The 13048-nt window shown below is 42.4% G+C and overlaps 1 protein-coding gene across 5 annotated transcripts in view; it reads right to left on the bottom strand.

Moving 5' to 3' along the window:
• ARID1B (AT-rich interaction domain 1B) overlaps positions 1-13048 on the bottom strand; it is a 448568-nt gene that overhangs the window by 64715 nt on the left and 370805 nt on the right. For 3 of the 5 annotated variants that reach the window (XM_081332098.1, XM_081332099.1, XM_081332101.1), the window contains exons 9-10: positions 11629-11956; positions 9840-9968 (exon numbers count right to left, since the gene is read on the bottom strand). In XM_081332098.1, coding sequence (XP_081188224.1) covers positions 9840-9968; positions 11629-11956 — 457 coding nt within the window. The remainder of the gene's footprint in view (positions 1-9839; positions 9969-11628; positions 11957-13048) is intronic. The other 2 variants (XM_081332100.1, XM_081332102.1) reach the window with 1 other exon arrangement.

The raw sequence follows: 13048 nt of genomic DNA, 5'->3' as shown, positions 1-13048 counted from the left end.
CCCGCGAAGTGGTTTCATGTGGCCCGCGAAGCCATCCTGGAAACAGTGAGGGAACGGCCCCTACTGCCTTGGCCCTGGCCCAGAGACCCTCCTTCTGCCAGAGACCCTCAGATCTGTCCCACTCCTGCCCAGGCCCCCATAGGCATCCTTGATGCAAACGATGTAGAGCTGGCCATGCGCACCCAGTAGACCATACGCACTCTAGCCACGCCCACCCAGTAGGCCACGCCCACCCAGGCCATACCCACCCGGCCCCCTGAGGGCAACTGCAATGCTGATGCGGCCCTCAATGAAATTGAGTTTGACACCCCTGATCCAGACCTTGGGATAAGATGGCTGTGGAGCCCCTATGGGTTGTGTCTCTCTATGTGTGACACTGAGTTAGCTTTATCTCCTGGTCTGGGGCTGCCCAGAGCTGTTCAGAGGTTGGGCCGCCTCAAATCATAAATAAAATTACGATAATATGTAAAAGTCATTTATTTGATCTACCGTATATACTTGAGTATAAGCCGACTCGAGTATAAGCCGAGACCCCCAATTTCACCCCCCAAAACTGGGAAAAGTTGTTGACTCGAGTATAAGCCGATCCGCCGTTCTGCAAGCCTCCGCCGCCGGCGGAGGCTGGATCCGCGCTCTGCAAGCCTCTGCCGCCAGCAGAGGCTCGATCCGCCATTTTGCAAGCCTGAATACACAGGAATACCCTGTGTGGCCGCGGCTCTCGGGGAAGCCCTGGCTGTCCGCTTCCTCGCTCCACGCTGCCATTCGGGGCCCGCGCGTTCCCCGGGCAAATCGCGGCGCCCAGCAGGCGAGGAAACACGCCCGCTCCAGTCGCCCCCCCTTCCCTCAGGAGACGCGAAGCAAGTGATCGCCCGGAGCTTACCGAGGACTTGCGCGCGGCCGAGGCTTCGGTGCTTCCAGGATCGCGCGCACCTCTCCCAAGCCGCCGCCGTCCGGAGACCTGCCGAAGTTTGGGGAGGTTTGGGGAGGCGCCCAAACCTCCCCAAATGTCGGCAGGAGGAACGGAGACCTGCCGACGTTTGGGGAGGTTTGGGGAGGCGCCCAAACCTCCCCAAACGTCGGCAGGTCTCCGTTCCTCCGCGCCCTGCCTGCCTGCTTCTTTCCGCTGCGGAAAGAAGCAGGCAGGCAGGGCGCGGAGGAACGGAGACCTGCCGACGTTTGGGGAGGTTTGGGGAGGTGCGCGCGCACCTCCCCAAACCTCCCCAAACTTCGGCAGGTCTCGGACGGCGGTGGCTTGGGAGAGGTGCGCGCGATCCCGGAAGCACCAAAGCCTCGGCCGCGCACAAGTCCTTGGTAAGTTTTTTTGTTGACTGGAGTATAAGCCGAAGTGGAATTTTTCAGCCCCAAAAGTGGGCTGAAAAATTCGGCTTATACTCAAGTATATACGGTACACATTTAAAATTTCTCTAGGAGACTTAACTATTTCCTAAAACACCCAAATAAAAGGTTAACAACAGGGTGTGTGTAATTTATAACATATGTAATATATAATGTAGAGAAGTGCAGATGCTCCTATTAAAAATGAAAGGAAAAGGTGAAAGGAAATGCTGGGCTACCTTCCCCCTCTCTTTTTGGTTAAAAAAAAAATTACTTGTACATTTGTTAAAAAAAACCCAAATAGGAACAAGTATGTACATATTTTGAGAACCACTCAACAGCAGGTATCAATTCCTCCATTAATGAACTGAAGCCAGCACTGTGGCAGAAAGCAGCAGCTGGTTAACAGCTCATCCTAATGCCATACAGTAATTTAGGCCAAGAAGCAAACGCTCTCTTATCCAACTGAGTTTTCAAGGGGATTCTTTTTGGAAGCTGAAATACAGCTGCTTTTACTGCAAGTTATTGCTTAGACAATCAAGTAATACCAATAACAAGAATTATAATTTTATATACTGAGGTCTATTAGAATCTCAACTTTGGGAACTGCAGGATCAAGTTTCTGTGGACAGAAAGGCTTAATTTAGTTTTACATAAATTAGGATGCCACAATCAAAGAAAGACTTGGTTAGAAAGAGCCATTTAGCTTACTGAGTCCAGCCACTTTTTTATGCAGTTAAAAAACACCCGTGATGGACTGCTGTCAGATTGTACTTGAGCACAATAGAGTTTTAAATTGCTTTTACATTTAGGAAATCCATATTAGTATTTAATCAAACTCTGCCTCCAAATAACTTGCACTTATTATTCCATAATATGCTCTGGTCATGGTAAGATAATAAGGATCAGGTTCTGGTTTTATTCTGACAATATTTTCAGGTACCTGTAAAGTAGTAGACTATGTCATTCCAGTCTTCTCAAAGTTAAAGATTCCCAATTCCTTTTTAAGGAGCATGGTTTCTAAAAGTCTATTTTCTTTCCTATCCTTCTCTGAATCTGTTCTAGTTTGCCTTGGTCCTCCTTAAAATAAAATCTATAGAACTGGATACAAAACAGAAGGAAACTGACCAATAATGCCAGAATAATGTAAAAAAATACTTTTTCTTGCAATTTGGAAAATATATTTTTGCTGATGAAGCAAAACCCATTCATAGTTAGTTTGAAAGCAGCTTTTATTCCAAAATCTCTGTCACAAAGACTATTGCCAAGCTAGATGTCTCTTATTTTATATCGGTCCATGTGACAAACAACTATGGGTCTTTGTTAAAGTTTATTCTGTTATTTTCAACCTATTTTCTCGCCTACCAGTATTACTTTCAAATTTGTGTCGTCTTTGACATAAATCTACCCAAATCCATGTCTTGTCCAATTTGATAAGCCTTCCCTCCACCTAGTTATCAGTCAATAAAAACTGAATTCAAAATTAAGTATAATGACTATGTTTTGCTACACTACTAGAAATTCTTCCTCATCAAAAAATTCACTAAGTTATTTATATAAACCAGAAGATTGGTTTAATGTGGGAATTCATTCTCAAGTTTTGCATTTATAAGTAATTTTGCTTACTATACACACATCGGTATACGTTTGGAACAGTAAACTTCTTATGGAGAATATTGGAAAATAAACTTCATATTTTAACTAGTGCAGAAACTAAAAATGAACAGCAACTGCAGAATTCGTATAAATTCATTACGCTCTTTTGCTGTATTAAATGTGCATGCTATGAGTTGCTTTTAAAATTGTAATCTCAAATCAAGTATCAAGATGAAAGGGATTGCATCAGCCACAGTTTTGTGTAAAAGTATACATCCAGTGGAGAAAAAACCAACCTTATCAAATGCAACACAAGCATATTGCCTTCTAAAACTTTTTTGCCCTATTTTTTGTCTTTGACACATAAATGTATTAAGGCTGTTAACAATATTTCCTTGCCAATAATGGCTATTGGTCCATCAGCAGTCTTACATGCTCAGGACTCTGGAGAAATGTGAAAAAGTGCTTGCTATCAAACAGCAATATGAAATATGAATTTCAAATAGAAACACAGCACTAGATAATGCTGATAGAGAACTCAGTTGCTTGTAAAGAAATATATGTACATATTTGTACGTGTCTATACATAGCATGTGTGGCACATGTGCATTCTCTCTCTCTTTCTCTCGCACACACACACAGGTTCTGTTATTTAAGTTTACAGTGGAAAGAGAATTTGTATGCTGAATTCATCCATACGAAAAACAATCCATTCATTTGCATTTGCAGAAGTGTATATAAGAAAAAAGAGCTATATTTTTAATAACCCAATTTGAATTTCAGCGCCACATTGCAAAACACAGATTTGCTATATTGCCATCTCACTACCACTAAGGCCATCAGGCTGAACAAAAGTGATTACATCCCTGGTTCTCCTTGTCTCAGACTCTGGCTATTGGCACAATAAAATAAATAATTATTTCCTCAAAATGCCTTACATCAGGGGTGTCAAACTGCCGGCCCATGGGCCGGACATGTCACGAAGAAACCGCGCCTACCCCATTGCCGGCAATGGGGAAAAAATTCCGATACGTTGTGGGACGGCACGAGTTTGACATGTCTGCCTTACATGCTTTGGTTGCCTGATGTAACACCTCATGAGATCTCAATCCCACGTAGGCATGCATAGAACTGAAGCCTGAGAATGCAGCAGGCATATGTGCGACATTGATATGTGACGTACAAGAAAGAATCATGGGTGATGAGCATGATGATACATGTTCAGGTTACAATGAAATTTGATGCTCAGGTGACAGAGATGTGCCTAGCTCCCTGTTCTTGAGCACAAATTTTCATATCTTCTTTCCCAATGGCAGCCCTGTCACTTTCTAAATAAGGAGCACTCTGTGTAGGGACATGGAGCTGCAGTCAGCAGCAAAACCAGTCCAACAAGGCCCCTAGAAATGTCTTCCAAGGAGAGGAACACATCTTAGCCCAACTTCCTAAGGATTTCAGTACTTATTTAACAGCAATACAAGGGTCTTGACAATTACATAAACAACCATGGCTTCTCACCATTTCTTACCATGACTTTAGGAAACACCTAAATCAATCTTTAAGAGCAACCTGTTAATAGCACCAAAAAAAAGACTGCCCCTTTCTGACAGGGACACTGCTTAGTAGCCATTGCAGGACACCTGAGAGGTTTATTTAAAAATAAAAATGCCACTTTCATTAGAGTTCTGCTAGTGCCGTCTTAAGGCCTATGTAGTCCCACATCTCCCCCCCCCCATCATGAATAGGTAACTATCTGGATGCCAAAGGTGAAACTCATAAGAACCTGTTCTGGTAACTGTTATGTAGCAGCTTCGTTCAAACAATCTGTTAATACACATAATGGCTTGTTGATTTGTGGCTGGTTCATAAATGAACTCACCTAAAATTCTTTCTTGGAATTAATTCTTACAGAAGTTTACTGTGGTATATGAACCAGCTACTTCCTGGATACTGCAAGTAATATGCTATATTCGTGTGTAATAGCACTCATAGTCTCAACTTTGGAAATGTCCAAATTGGTCAACATCACTATATTTTAGTTTGACTATGGTATGTGTTAAAAGCATTTCCTTTTATTTGTCCTGAATTTTCCACTGAGCTTCATCAGAATCTACAGCGTATTATTGTAAAAAAGTAAATCTTATCCATGTACTCCGCTGTGCAAAGTTTGACACAGGTTTATTAATATTTCCTTTCTAAGACGGTATGGTAAGATACCAATCTATACTAACAAATGTTATCGGTGCTTTCTATTCAGTAAACAGTCCTGTGGTAGGAGGGAGTGGCAAAACAAGGATGTTTTTCCATTGTTTAAAGGAATTCATTAACTTCACAAAACTAAAGATGCTTCCTTTAGAAATGTCAAAAGCTACAATGTGTGGACTCAACATAGCCTATCTGAGCCAGTGTGTCTCAACTTGGATGCTCATCAGGAGACATTCAAAATTGGGAAACCCTTAAAAATTTAATTTCAACTTTATTTGTTGCCTTTATTACTTCTTCATATCTAAACAGTTGAGAAAGTCTAAGTTCACTTCTTGCTGCTATCCTTCATTTTTATAGTGCACTCACTGTATCCTTCCATGGTAATTGCAGAGATTTGTCACATCTGAGCATATTCTCCTTATCCATTATATACAGCTTCTAAATGTCTTTGTAGGGGTGGAGGGAAGAAAAAAAAAGGAAATCAATTTATGGCCCCTTGCTTTTTGAAGGTTATTTCCTGCTCCTAAAGAGCAAACTTATTATTATTTGGAATAAAGTTTCAAACCACTGTACAGAGAAGAAAATCTTCAAACTGGGCTGGGATTTATTGTAGTTAAAGTAGTGCTTTGATTACACAGGATCCATAGTATTCAAACCAAATCCAAACAAAAAAATTAAATTCTATGGAATAAAATAAACTGCAAAGAGCAATTCTGAATGAATTACATTTAATTTATATATAAATGGAGTTGGAAGACTATATTAAACACTTGCAAATTATAGTTCTTAAATCTTGTGACTCAAGGTGTTAGAAATATCTGTTTTCAGAGGGAAGGGGAAAAATTGTCCAACCTTGAAGGTTATGGTTGGAAGCTACACAACAGTGTCCAAAATGGCACTCTATATGTATAAAATAGAACCCAATAAACTAGAAGCCTACATTTTTCAGGACCAAAAAATCTTGTTATCCCAGAAATAACACAATATGGTACAATGCTGAATATATTGCTAAACACATCATATGTAGAAATGTCTGAACTGTTTTTTTAAGGTGTAATCTTGCAGCCACTTGCCTGAGAGTAAACTTCACTGAACAGAATGAGATGGATGACTTATATAAAAATGCTGTATGTTAAATCTTTGATGTTAATTAGAAAAGAAACTTCTCCTTGACCGAGTTGTACCCTTGCGGCCCCTGACCCGGTGCAGATCCCGTCGGGCTCCATGGTTTTCTGCGGAGCTCCGGGAGATGAAGCGTCGGAGACGGGGCCTAGAGAGCGGTTGGAGGTCCACCCGATCTGAACCCGACCGATTGCGACTAAGAGCCTATATTAGGTCTTATCTCGCTGCAATTAGGGAGGCGAGGTCTAACCACTTCGCCACCCTTATTGCGTCCGCAGATAATCGCCCGGCCGCCCTGTTTAGGGTGACTCGCTCCCTCCTAAATCAGGAGGTGAGGGAGGATCCCTTGCAGGGACGTGCCGAGGAGTTTAACCAACATCTGTCGGACAAAATCGCTCGGATTCGGACCGGTTTGGACTCTGACTGGGCAGAGTCTGACGATCAGGACACGGGTGGTCTTGTCGATACCATCTGGGAGGAGTTTGATTCTGTAACTCCGGAGGAAGTGGACAGGATCATGGGGAGGCTGAGCGCCACCACATGTTTACTGGACCCGTGCCCTTCCTGGCTGGTTTATGCAGCCCGGGAGAGGACACGCAGCTGGTTCCAGGCAGTTATATCGGCCTCTTTGAGTGAGGGTATCTTCCCCGCCGTCTTGAAGGAGGCGGTGGTGAGGCCTCTCCTCAAGAAGCCTGTCCTGGACCCGGCTGTATTGAACAACTTTCGTCCTGTCTCCAACCTTCGCTTTCTTGCGAAGGTTGTTGAGAGTGTGGTGGCGCATCAGCTCCCTTTGGTCCTGGATGAAGCGGATTATCTAGACCCGTACCAATCGGGTTTCAGGCCCGGGTACAGCACGGAGACGGCATTGGTCGCGCTGGTGAATGATCTCTGGAGGGCTCGGGACAGGGGGCATTCCTCTGTCCTAGTCCTATTAGACCTCTCGGCGGCTTTCGATACCATCGACCATGGTATCTTGCTGCGGCGTCTCAGGGGATTGGGAGTGGGAGGCACAGTTTTACAGTGGTTCTCCTCCTATCTCTTGGGACGTTCGCAGTCGGTGTTGGCAGGGGGGCAGAGGTCGACCGCGAGGTCTCTCATTTGTGGAGTTCCTCAGGGGTCGGTCCTCTCGCCTCTCCTGTTCAACATCTACATGAAGCCGCTGGGTGAGATCATTCGTGGCTTTGGAGTTGGGTATCATCAGTACGCTGATGATACCCAACTTTTCTTTTCGACCCCAAACCACCCCAGTGATGCCCTCAACGTGATGTCCCGTTGCCTGGAGGCGGTTCGGGTCTGGATGGGGAGGAACAGACTCCAACTCAACCCCGACAAGACTGAGTGGCTTTGCATACCTTCGTCCCGGGTTTATTCGGACATTCCACCTCTAGTTATGGGGGGTGAACTATTACCCCCCGTAGATAGGGCTCGCAACTTGGGGGTCCTCCTAGATTCACGGCTCACTTTGGAAGACCATATAGGAGCCGTGACTAGGGGGGCCTTCGCACAGGTTCGCCTGGTGCGTCAGTTGCGGCCCTATCTTAGCCGGGACGATTTATGCACGGTCACTCATGCGCTCGTGTCCTCTCGTCTGGACTACTGCAACGCTCTCTACATGGGGCTGCCCTTGAGGACTACTCGGAAGCTCCAACTGGTACAGAATGCAGCCGCGAGAGTGGTGTTGGGAGCCTCCCGATACTCCCACGTTACGCCTCTGCTCCGTGAGCTGCATTGGTTGCCAGTTGTCTTCCGGGTGAGATTCAAGGTACTGGTAACGGTATTTAAAGCACTCCATGGCATGGGGCCGGAGTACCTCAGGGAACATCTGCTGCCGGCATCAAGCTCCCTGCGCCCTGTGCGTTCCCACAGAGAGGGCCTCCTCAGGGTGCCACCGATCAGAGAATGCCGATTGGTGGCCCCCAGGGGGAGATCCTTCTCTGTGGGCGCTCCGGAGCTGTGGAATCAGCTACCGGTTGAGCTCCGGATGGCGCCCGATCTTCGCTCCTTTCGTCGCGATCTCAAGACATTTCTGTTTGTACAAGCCGGCCTAGCCTGAGGGGGAGTGTTGGGGTTATTTTATTTTTCGTTTTTTAACTTTTCTGGGGGTTTTTAGTGTTGTATTTATATTGTTTTTAACTAGGGCAATTTGTTTAATCTTATTTTAATGTTTGTATTCGCTATTTTATTCTGCCCTGTGAACCGCCCTGAGTCCTCAGGGAGAAGGGCGGTATATAAATGTTATTAAATTAAATTAAATTAAATTTATCAAGATAAAGGATATAACCATCTGAATCTCAAATCTTGATTCTCATGTTCTGGTTAGCTAGCACTCATTTTCTGCCTAAGTAGAAGTGAATCTGCTCTGATACATGCCATTTAAATTAATTTAATAAAATTTATTTAAGGTGAATTGCTGAGAAAAAAAGGCAAACTGAGATTAAATGGGTCTCCTGATTTTGCAAGAGCTTGGATTACATTGCATCTTCTTTTAATCCCTTAGGGAAATTTAAATGCCCCCAGTTTTAGTGCAAATATCATTTGAATATTATACTTCTCACCAACACTAATGATTTTCAAGTGGGTCATCCCATATGGAGCTTACCTATTTTTTTTAATAAAATGATTTCATAGCTTTTGGAGTATGTAAACCCACACCCACACTCCATTTTGAGCAAACTTCAAAAGCTCTTCAAAGAGGAATCTTGCCTGTTTGTCTGTATATAGAGAAGCAAATAAACTTCTACAGATCAAAAAGTTGTAATAATTTGCCTTGATTTCCTTGGTGGTGGTGGTAGAGGATTGTTAGCAAAATCAGGATTAAAAAAAATCTTGAGTTTTCCAGGTGACCCAGCTGTTTAATCATGAAGTAAAACTCTTATGTTTTGAAACTAAGCTAAGCTATAATTCTGTTAGGTTAGTAATGTGTTGCAAAAATAAAACCCACAAAAATCTTATAAAAGGAAAGTTATGGGATAAGAAGATAACAATTAGAAAATAATTCCTCTACCTCAGTTAGATACATGCTAGCAAATTCAAGTTACTCTGGTGGAGGAATTAGTAAATTATCCCCACCTGATTAACATAAACTGTCTAAATGTTGATATCGTGGCACTCTGCGTAAGCCTTTTATTAACTTAGCTTCTGCAATATTCTTTTCCTGTCAAAAAGTAGAATGTTTTACTCCGGGGAGAAATGAAATGTGATGATTATCAACAACACAGTCATGGAAATATCAGAGTTTCTTGGTATTGCTCCTAGACATCAATGAAATAATAATAATAAAAAAGGAGGACAGGTAATGGTGCAGAAAAATGCAAAATTTAATTCATTTTCAGCAGATGAGAATCTTGCCTTCCCTTTCAAGCATGAAGGGAAAAAGCCATGCCACAAGCCATGCAGTACAGGTGACATGCAGATTTTTAAAATCATATCTGACACAGTTAGTAAAACAAAAAACAAACTGCTTTTCCGATGCAAGTACTATATTTGCTCTTGGGTGCTTTTGGTAGCCAAATGGCAGCTAAATGGCAGTACAGAAAAAAATCTGTCAAGATTCCACAGCAAGTCCAGTTGATACGGCTACCTACCCGTACTGGTCAGGCTGATGCATCATGGGAGCCTGAGCGTTGCCATAGTTGGGATGCTGTGAAGAAAACATGGGGCGTCCGCCAGCCCCAGACTGGCTGGGATAAGCAGGCGACCGAATGTATGGTGGCCTAAAGCAGAACAAAAGAACAACTTCTTTGGATTTGTATTGGACCACAAGCTTGGACCTGATGGCAGGATTCTTCTTGCTTGGAAAACAGCCATATTGCTTTCTCTTACTCTCTGGCACTAAGGAGAAAAATGTGGTGCTTCCCTAACCTTAAATGGTGGAGTTCATCTCATACTCCGTACAGGTGTTTCCTTTTGCAATAAAAGTCCAGTAATGACTTAGTCTTTCTATAAGTAAAAATGTAAGAGGGGTTGCTAGGAGATGAAAAAAGTATGAAGCACTGTATCATTGAAAATAGAAATTGAAAAGCAAATTCTAAAAAATGGAGTTGCAAGATGCCTCATTTATGAACCTAAACTATTTCTTACATTAATTATAATATCACAATTGATGCTGTGAAATGCAACACTTGATTTTACTGCAAATGGCCTCCTTTTAAAATTAAGAGCTATTTTAGTTTTTACACCCAATTTTAGCTTCTGAAAAATATGAATTGTTCAAAGAAAACTAAACCCACTGGCCTGCTAAATTGCACAGGCTTTCAGTTATTTTTATGAAGCTGTTGGTTTTACATTAAGAGGATACATTAACAAAAACTAAATTGCTGTTTTATAAATTATATTCCTCACAGTTCAAACAAGATATACATTCTTAAAGTAATAAAATAAAGGTCAAGCAATCTAATAAAATATTCTTAGCCTTTCTGGTAGTAATGGGATTATCTGCATTTTGAGCACTTACTGGTAATGTATACGTAATGCAATGAATGCTTTTTAAAAAAAATGAATATATAATGTTTATACTTTTTGAAGTATTATAAATATGCATGCTGTTTTATATGCATACATTAAATATACAGATGCATATAATAGTAACACTGTTTTGCAAAGTAATCATGAAATTCACTTTTCTCTTAATGAAATTTCCACTTATTTTAACACAGAGAAACCAAAAAATACAACCAAGAACATGAATACATGTGTCTGCAAATAGGTGCCTATAGGGAAAGGACAGCACATGCAAATAGTCTTTGCATTTTTGTAGATCTTAACAAACTTCAATTCAATTAATAGTTTGAGGGTCTGGAAAGGAGGCTGTGGCTATTGGATCTGACAATTGAATATAGACTTGTTTGAGGAAGAGTTTTCTCATTCTAAAATGACCAGAGAATCTGAGTATAGAAATCTAATGATGCACCCACTTTGTTACTTAGGATGACAGATACCAATCAGTTATTCTGATTAATTTATACAAAAGTTGTTTGCTGTCGACAATGGCTTAGGTTCCTTTGCCAATGGCTGCAGATAAGTGTTCTGAAAGCCTAAGATATCTTGCTTGTCTTTCCAGTAATGCTGCCTTTTTCCACAATTTATTTTATCACCTTCCCCAACAATTTATCGTAGTGCTTACATAGACTTAAATGTATTCTTTCAGAATGGTGGAGGTTAAATGCAGGCAGTTTATGTTTTCATCGGTGGGATTTCCGCCTCTGTATTTTTTTGTTTTCTGACAGAAAACCTGCTGTAAAACCTCCAACCCTTAACCTTGTCATTTTGGTTTGGCTCAGCCCATTCTACTGTTCTCTTTCTTTCACACACAAATGCATTTTACTTAGCATGTACATTGTCAGTGCTTTCAGATCCTTCCCCTTGGGAGCGTACCTGCTCTGGGCGGAGTTAGCAGCAGCTTGCATCACTGCCGCAGCTGCTTCCTGGGCCTTACGGTTCACAGTTGGCATTGGTGGTCCCATGCCGGGGCCTCCTTGCTGAGTCATGCCTGGAGAACTGGGTGTCATACTGCTCATATTCCCAGGAAACGGTCTGCTCTGCATCCCAGTTGATGGCATTCGTCCCAAGGGAATGGTACCACAAGGCTGACCTGGACCCTGTCCGTGCATTTGGTTGCTGATGTTTATACCCATACCGGGTCCTGGGCCACTGTAACTTGCGTTGGTCACTCCAGAGTATGTTGGCTGTCTGGAGTAGTTCCCTAAACAAAACAATATAAAAGAGGAAAATAAAGTTACCAGTTTTGAATCTATGGAAAGAGCCTGCTGGAAAAAGCTGTGCGCACTGAAATTATTTAGGCATTGCGAAATATGCCAAAGTATTCTAAGCTAGTATCCGGTAACTGTCAGGCATTAGCATTGCTGGATCTATATTTCTGAAACTTATGTGCCTGAATCAATAGGAATATATGGCAAACATATAGAAAGCCTGGTAAAGGAAAGTGAACAAAAGCAATAGCAATAGCACTTAGACTTATACACTATACATTTGGTTTTAGAAGGCAAGGATATACCTGTGATTGGCACGTAGGGTTCTCACAAGGGAAACATTCACTCATTTAATATATATAGACCACCCCATCCCAAATGAGTCTAGGCTGCTTTACAACATTGAAACAACAATAAATACCAAGCAAGCTCTAGTATGTGTTCAGAGATCTTCAGATTTTAGAACAGAATAGAGCTGGAAGGGACCTTGGAGGTTTCCTAGTCCAGCCCCCTGCTCAAGCAGGAGGACCTCTACCAACTCAGACAAGTGACTGTCTAGTCTCTTCTTAAAAATCTCCAGTGATGGAGCGCCCACGATTTCTGGAAGCAAGCTGTTCCACTGGTTAATTGTCCTCAACGTCAGGAAGTTTCTCCTTAATTCCAGGTTGCTTGTCTCTTTGGTCAGCTTCCAACCATTGGTTCTCATCCTGCCCTCTGGTGCTTTGGTGAATAACGTGACCCCCTCTTCTTGGTGGCAACCCCTCAAATACTGGAATATTGCTATCATGTCTCCCCTATTCTTCTTTTCTTTAGACTAGTCACTAGACCAGGGGTAGGCAACCTCGGCTCTTTTATGACTCATGGACTTCAACTCCCAGAATTCCTGAGTCAGTTGACTCAAGAATTCTGGGAGTTGAAGTCCATGAGTCATAAAAGAGCCGAGGTTGCCTACCCCTGCACTAGACAAACCCAAGTCCAGCAGCCGTTCTTTGTATGTTTTAGTCTCCAGGCCTTTAATCATCTTAGTTGCTCTTCTCTGAATTTTTTCCAAACTTTCAACATCTTTTTTGTAACTTTTTTGTAGT

The sequence above is a fragment of the Vipera berus genome (genome assembly GCF_964194415.1).
Source record: "Vipera berus genome assembly, chromosome: 1".
Lineage (NCBI taxonomy): Eukaryota > Metazoa > Chordata > Lepidosauria > Squamata > Viperidae > Vipera > Vipera berus.
This window is presented reverse-complemented; position numbering and strand designations above follow the sequence as displayed.